Raw genomic sequence first — 7,685 nt, forward strand, 5'->3', positions numbered from 1 at the left:
CTAGAAACTGAATTAATATGTCAAAGGATCTATATATTTATATTTAATGGATATATTGTATTCATTAAAATTAAAAAAAATTTTTCCTTAAAGTTAGCTAGATTTTCTTTAGTTTGTTTTAGCTCCAATTTAACCTCTAGAAAACTGCTGACATGGCTTTGGAGAAGCCCCTCACAGAGGACTAAAGATGCTGAGAAAATGTGAGGGAAAGACTTTAGGCTCACCTGCCTGTGTCCCTGACAAAATGAATCAAAGCAAGTAGACAGAAGTTAAGAAAAACTGAGAGTGCTGGGTGTTCAAAACCAAAGATTTAGAAAAAAAATACCTTAGAGGATCCTGGCTAGCTCAGTCAGTTAAGCATCTGACTCTTGATTTTAGCTCAGGGCATGATCTCACAGTTTGTGGGATTGAGCCCTATTTTCGGTTCCGTGCTAGGCATGGAGCCTGTTTGGGATTCTCTCTCTCTCTCCCTTTCTCTCTGCCTCTCCCCTACTCACTTTCTTTCACTCTCTAAAAAATAAATAAACATTTAAAAAACTAAAATCTTAAATAGTCTCTCTTTTTTTAAAAAAGTATTTATTTTTGAGAGTGAGAGAGAGAGACAGAGTGCAAGTGAGGGAGGGGCAGAGAGAAAGGGAGACACAGAATCTGAAGCAGGCTCCAGGCTCTGAGCTGTCAGCACAGAGCCTGACATGTGGCTCAAACCCATGAACTATGAGATCATGACCAGAGCTGAAGTCAGATGCTTAACTGACTGAGTCGCCCAGGTGCCCCTCTTTTTTTTTTTTTTTTTTTTAAGTAAGCTTCATGCCCAGTGTAGGGGCCAATGCGGGGCTTAAACTCATGACCCAAAGATCAAGACCTGAGCTGAGATCAAGAGTCTGGCACTTAACCAACGGAGCCACCTAGTCACCCCAAAATCATCTAAATCTTAAATGATGCAGGAAGTTTCACAGGCAGTTGAATACGTAGATCCTTATCTCCTTAATTATAAAATAATCTTATGTGGCACTATTTTAAATATTCTAACTTTTTACAAATTTCAAGTATTTCATGACTTAAGCCTTCATATTTCTCACAAAGACTTATGCTCATCAAGACTAGAGGCAGCGTTTTGGAATAAAGAGTGCATTCAACAAATCCTTATAGAGCGACTCTCAACTGTCCAACTCTCCTGTCACTAGCTGTAAGTGAATATGTATATAAAGGACAAATAAAGGGCCAGGCCCTGTTAGCTTTCAGATATCCCCAAGGAAAGAAATGTATGCACATTTCCTTGGGCGTGGCTTTCAGAGAAATATGAGAGAAGCCGTGCACTCATTTGTTTTTGTTTTCTCTCCTGCTTCCTCCCTTCTCCTTGCTCTTGTTTGTTTGTTTGTTTGTTTATTATTTTGAGAGAGAGTGAGAGCATGAGCAGGGGAGGGGGAGAGAGAAAGAGAGAGAGGGAGAGAGAGAGAATGCAGGAGCAGTAGAGGGAGAGGGAGAGAGAGAGAATCCCAAGCAGTCTCCACACTGTCAGCATGGAGCCCGACACAGGGCTTGAACTCACAAAATGTGAGATGATGAGTTGAGCCAAAACCAAGAGTCAGACCCTTAACCAACTCAGCCACCCAGGCGACCCCTTTCTCCTTGTTTTTTGAAGTAATCTTGAAACGGGCTCAGTGACACCTATGGAAAGAAGTGTGACTGACCTTTCTTCTAAGTGCCCTACAACCAAGAGGTCTTTCTCCCGCATGAATATTCAGATGTCAAGTAAGAGGTTTTCTGTGACCAAGTGATTTTCCATAGTAGTTAGATTCAAAAGTCCTTTTCCCTGTATAAGTTCTTGGATGTTGACTGAGGTAGGCACGTGCAAAAGCCCTCCCACATATCTTAATGCTCAAGGAGTTTCTCTCCAACATGAATCCTTCAATGCTGAGTGAGCAGTGAGCAGCAGCTTCAGGCTTTCCTGTATTCACTGCATTCAGAGAGTCGCCCCAGCATCACTCCTTGGGTGTCAAGGGAAGGAAAAGCTGTTACAAAGGGCCTTCTCACACTATTTGTACTCAGCGTTTTCTTTCTCTAGAGCGGATCCTCATGTGCCTCCTTTTGCATGTGGACTAAAAGGAGGAGGGTAGGCAAGGGCTTTTCCACATTCACTGCACTCATAGGGCTTCTCTCCAGTGTGACTCCTGATGTGTTGAGTGAGGGAGACACTGTAGTAAAAACCTTTCCCACAGTCTTTACACTCATAAGGCTTTTGTGCATTGTGGGTCATGCCATGTCCAATAAAAACAGAGTGGTAGATGAAGGTCTTTCCACATTCGCTGCACGTGTAGGGCTTCTGTCTGGTGTGAATCCTCTTGTATTGAGTGAAAGCAGAGTTGTGGTGAAAGGCATTCCCACATTCGTTGCACCCGGAGGCTGGGTCATGCTATGCGGGACAAAAACAGTGATAGTTGAAGGTCTTTCTACGTTCACTGCACTTATAGGGCTTCTTGCCAGGGTGGATCTGCTGGTGATACATGAGGTGTGTACATGGATGTTGTCAGCATGGGGCTAACAACCTTTCCACACTCGATGTACTTATTGGACATCTCTCCAGTGTGAATCCTCATTTGTCAAAGTCTACCTTTTCATGAAAGGCTTTCCCACACTTGTGGCATTCTTAAGGTTTCACTCCAGTGTGAATGCACTGATGTCAGACAAGGAGGCAATTCTTGTTAAATGCTTTCCTGCATTCTTTGCATTTGTTTAGGATCTACTCTGCATGAACCAAAGTGCCTTTACTTGGTCCCTGTGAGTCACAGTCCTGGAAAGCATCTCCTGCAGTGTCTTGCTTCTGTAAAACCCTTGAGTGCAGACTCTTCATCTGTCCCCAGCCACTTGTATTCAAGGCTCATCTTCTCCAGGAGGGCCTCCTTGTGGGAGACTGTAACTGGTCTCAAGTGCCCTTCCTGCATTTCCAACAACCATTCCTGATCTCTGGCTTGCCTCAACCTGCAGGACCTTCTGGTGTCCTGAGTGAGTCTTGAAGCAAGTCCTTCTGAGACAAAGCTGGCTACTCTTGGGTTTAACCTGTCACCTGGACAGGTGCTTCAGTAAAGACCTCTCTGTCTCTTACCAGTGCCTCAGCTGTTAGGTCAACTCTGATTTGGGAACTGCATGCTCCAGTGAGACCGGGGGTCTGCAGGTCTCCACACGCACTCCCCAGAATGGGGTCCTCTGGGCCTGGTCCAGTTGCCCTCACTCCTTCCAAGTGAAGGTCATGGATGGGTCCAAACACTGCCTCCTGGAACGCTGTGCACAAAAGGCACACACAACACTGCTTCCGCCTGCACAGAGCTTGCCTGAGACTACGGATACCAGGGCACACAGTGCCCAGCTGCTGCAGCGGGACTACAAGTCCCAGAGGCCTTTAGTTTAAGTTTTTTATTTTTGGGAATTGAACCTTCAGTTACCCTGCAACAAAGTTCTTACATGTGTGGTAGGAAGTACACTCCAGTTGTGTCAGGTAGAACTTCTAAACATGTACTCAAATATGCATGTGACCATGCTGCATATTTTGTCATGCGGGGTGTGGGGCGTGTCCTACTTGCTGCTTTATTCTCCGTACTGACCCACATAAAACTGTACACAGGGGCTGGGTATGAAAGTCAGTCCAGTCCAGATACTGAGTGTTGGGGAAGGCAAGGAAATTCAAGATGTCTTTTATGGTGTGTATGGTTCTGTCTTTAGTAAAACTGCTTTGAGAAAGTGTGGCCTTGCTTCCTACCAGTCTTTCCAAGGAGAAGCTTTTCCATGTGTGCCTCAGGAGACATGTACAAGAATGTTCAGGACAGTAAACATCTGGAGGGAGTCCTGGAAAGAGGGTAGATGAATGCCTTCTCCACAGAATGGAACATTTCCTCAACCGTCTGACAGTGCTCTAGCCTAGGCTGTAGCAGGGAACTGGAAGCATCACAATTGACATTGCAGAACCTGGGAAAGTTAGGGCCTAGCAGTGCCAAGTTCCTCTGGAGCTGGTGAGGAGCAGAGGCCATCATGGGGAGCGTGGGGAGAGAGTTTGAGCATGACCCTGAGCCACTGCCCTCCCCTGTCGAAGCTGGAACTAGTTATGACCATGAAGAGCAGATCTTGGGACTAGAGAAGGAGAGGCTAACTTGAAGGTTCTGGTAGGCACTGGAAAGAACACCGGTGGTCACTGACACTCTGGATGTTGGGACCTCCACCTGTCATTGATCTTCTTGAAGTTGTTTGGAATGGTCATCTCTGATAGTATGACCAGCTCAAGAGGAGAGAGCTAAAGATGCTGCCAGTACAGGACTCCCAGTGAAATGGCTTGACAGGGTGACTTTCAGCCAATACTTAAACTTTGTTGTATTCTTCTGTCTTCTGTGCTGGCCAAAACCTCCATCTACAATGTTGAAGAGAAGGGGTGATAGCAAGTGCTCTTTTTATTTCCCTGATGTTAAAAAAAATCTAGTATTTCATAATTGAGATTATGTTTAGTATAGATTTTTGTTGACATTACCTGCTTGATCACTTTCATAACATTTGTAAATATTAGGGTCAGAGAAATGAAAGACTAGACAAACATATCACCTGGGAAGATCCAACAGAGTTTTCTCATCCATGGGACTTATTGGAAGTCAGTGCAGTGAGGATACAAGGCAGAGAGGTAGCTGTGTTTTCTCAATATCGAACTCTCTCCAGAATAAGAGGCAATAGTGGATGGCCATGACTATGGCTGGCAGCTATGCATGAGATAATCTGAATAGGTGCTGGACTGTCTTGGCCAGGACAGGTGCCCCCATCAGCCTCAGGATGCTACACATTTGAGACAAAATTTTCTCCAGCAGTGGTTCTCCAAGTGTGGTCCTTGGTCTCAGCTGTATTCACTTTTAAGAGTTCAAGAAAGGCTGGCCCCTAAATACCGATGTCATAACCAGGATAGTGTGGGCAATTACAAAATGAGTTAGCTTTGCTTCTTGAAAAGTCCATTTTTCTCTTTAGTGAATTTAAAATAGTTTCAATCATATAGAGCAGTTTCTGAAATGATTAATACTTTCAGTCATTTGAGCCATCAGTAGCAATGCTTTTAAGTAGCCTGAATATCTTAGCCAGGAGTTGGTACAAATTAGGTCACATCAGAAGCAATGCTATACTCAGAGTCTGTTATTAGCCATTCTCAATGGCTTCACATGAGGCTTCTGTGTCAGCCAGGGCTGCTGCAGTTGACAACCATTGTGAGTGCACACTGTCACAACTTTTGGTTCCTGACCATACCCATGGTCCACCACTATTCCTCTGCCTCCCTTTAGCATTGTAGTCCAAGCATGAGTATAGACTTTTTCTCTGGTATTAGACCGGATTATGAGTTTAATAAGACTTTGCTAAAGGCTGGGGATTTTGAGGGGCTTCCACACAAAGAATAACTTACAATTGGCTACTAGCTATCGTTCTTAAAGCCCTCAGTTCCTAGTCTGTCCTCCTGGGGCCTCCATAAGACTGCATTTCTATTCAGAGAACATTCTTTCCCCTTCAGGAAGAACCCAGGTTTTCTCTAACACCAAGAAACACCTTAAACATGCCTTAATTCCTCAGAGTCTAGGCCCCAAGACAAGGTGTAGGGAGAGGAAGTTTCCTTCCCAACTCCATCTTAGGCCTGTCTTTTACTACACCCACCAATCAGGAGAATGATATAGTATCTACTTCCTTTAGTGGAGACTCTGCCCCCATTCACACAGTATTACCCTGTGTCTTCGTTAGTACATCCCTTTAGGACATAACTGGGTAATATTTATATAAAATATACATACTTACTGGTTGATTGCATCTCCTGCCAAAGATGAAGTCCTAACCCCCAGTAAGTACACACAAATGTGATTTTATTTGGAAAGAGGATCTTTGTGAATGATAAAGTTAAGAATAAGGTCATTAGGATGGTCCCTAGACTAATACAGTTTATCCTTATAAAAAACTTTTAGAAAAAAGAGCTGCTTTCATTAGAAAGAATGATTATGATGGGAAAGAATAGTGTTTTCAACAGATGGTGCTGGGACAACTGGATCCTCATGCAAACGAAAGAACTTGAATTCTTGCCTCACATACACAAAAACTTAAAATGGATCATAGACTCAAATGTGAGAGCTAAAACAATAAAACTCTTCGAAGAAAACAGGCGTAAATTTCTGTAATCTCAGTTTAGGCAGTGGTTTCTTACACATGATACCAAAAGCATGAGCAACAGAAGGAAAAAATAGACAAACTTGGTTTCATACAAATTAAAAATTTGGGCTTCAAAGGACACCATTGACCAGGTGCCTAGATGGCTCAGGTGGTTAAGTGTGTGACTCTTGATTTCAACTCAGGTCATGATCTCACAGTTGTTTAGATTGAGCCCCACATCAGGCTCTGTGCTGGGTGTGGAACCTGCTTGGGATTCTCTCTTTCCCTCCCCCTTCCCCCCCCCCCCAAACAAACAAACAGAAGAAAAGAAAAACAAAAACAAAGGACACCACAGAATAGGCACAAATATTTACAAATTATATACTTGATAAGGGATTTGTATTCCTTGTACAAATAACTCTTATGACTTAATCAAAAGACAAAGAACCCAATTAAAATGAGCAAAGAATTTGAAAAGCTATTTCTTCATAAAGGATATGTAAGTAGCCAATAGCACATGAAAAAATGTTTAGTGCCATTAGCCATTAGGAAAATGAAAATCAAAACCACAGTGAGTTACCATTTCACACTTAGGGGATGACTAAAACTGAAAAGAATAACAAGTATTGGTGAGGATGTGGAGGAATTGGAACCCTCATATGCTGCTGGTGGGAATATCAAATGCTGCAACTGTTTTGGAAAACAGTGTGGTAGTTACTCAAAATTTTAAATGTAGAGTTAGTTACCATTTTAACTTTTACCATTTTAGTTTTGCTAAAGGCTAGGTTGTTTCATTTTAAATAACACCTTGTAGAGGACATCCACAGTGTAATCCAGGCTGCATTTCCACAAGCTCTGTGGGGATCTCCTTTCAGAAGCCCCGAGTGAGGTGAAGATCATCTACTTGGCCACTCTTTGGAAGAATCTAAATCTATTGTTAGAAAGGACATATTCCTGCAGACACCCTCTACTGAGGTACAAGTTTGTCTGCCATGCAGACTAGGAACTGAGGTCCTGTGAACTGAGGTCCACAGGACCACACAGAAAATGTAGCTTGTTGGAACCACAACAGCTCCATGATCTCTACTTTTCTGTGGTCTCCACCTCTTCTAGGAGGTGTTTCCATATGGTTAAGTTCCACTGGTGAATGCTGTGTTTTACCTATTCTGGAAAATATGTGTTTTATTTTCCAGATCTGTTCTGTTGCCAGTTAGCAGAAATACAATACAGTAAAACCTTGGTTTGCGAGCATAATTCATTCCAGAAACATGCTTGTGATCCAAAGCACTTGTATATCAAAGCAAATTTCCCTATAAGAAATAATGGAAACTGAGATGATTCGTTCCACAATGCAAAAATATTCATATAAAAACGATTACAATTCTGTAATATAATACAAAATAATAAATAAAAATAAATAAATTAACTTACCTTTGAAAACCTTCCTGGCTGGTCTGAGGGAGACAAGAGAGAAGAGAGTTATTGTGCAGGATGACTTTCACTATCACTAATGGAATTACTGCTATCTATTGGCT

General features: G+C 42.7%; 1 protein-coding gene across 1 annotated transcript; it reads right to left on the reverse strand.

Annotated features, from left to right (window-relative positions):
* Positions 1 to 2,074: 2,074 nt before the first annotated feature.
* ZNF80 (zinc finger protein 80) lies at positions 2,075 to 3,138 on the reverse strand. The gene is given in 3 exon segments (XM_045500981.1): positions 2,075 to 2,515; positions 2,517 to 2,602; positions 2,605 to 3,138. Coding segments are annotated over 3 exon segments (774 nt in total). The 5' UTR covers positions 2,852 to 3,138.
* Between the last annotated feature and the right edge of the window lie 4,547 nt (positions 3,139 to 7,685).

The sequence above is a fragment of the Leopardus geoffroyi genome, chromosome C2, assembly GCF_018350155.1.
Source record: "Leopardus geoffroyi isolate Oge1 chromosome C2, O.geoffroyi_Oge1_pat1.0, whole genome shotgun sequence".
NCBI lineage: Eukaryota > Metazoa > Chordata > Mammalia > Carnivora > Felidae > Leopardus > Leopardus geoffroyi.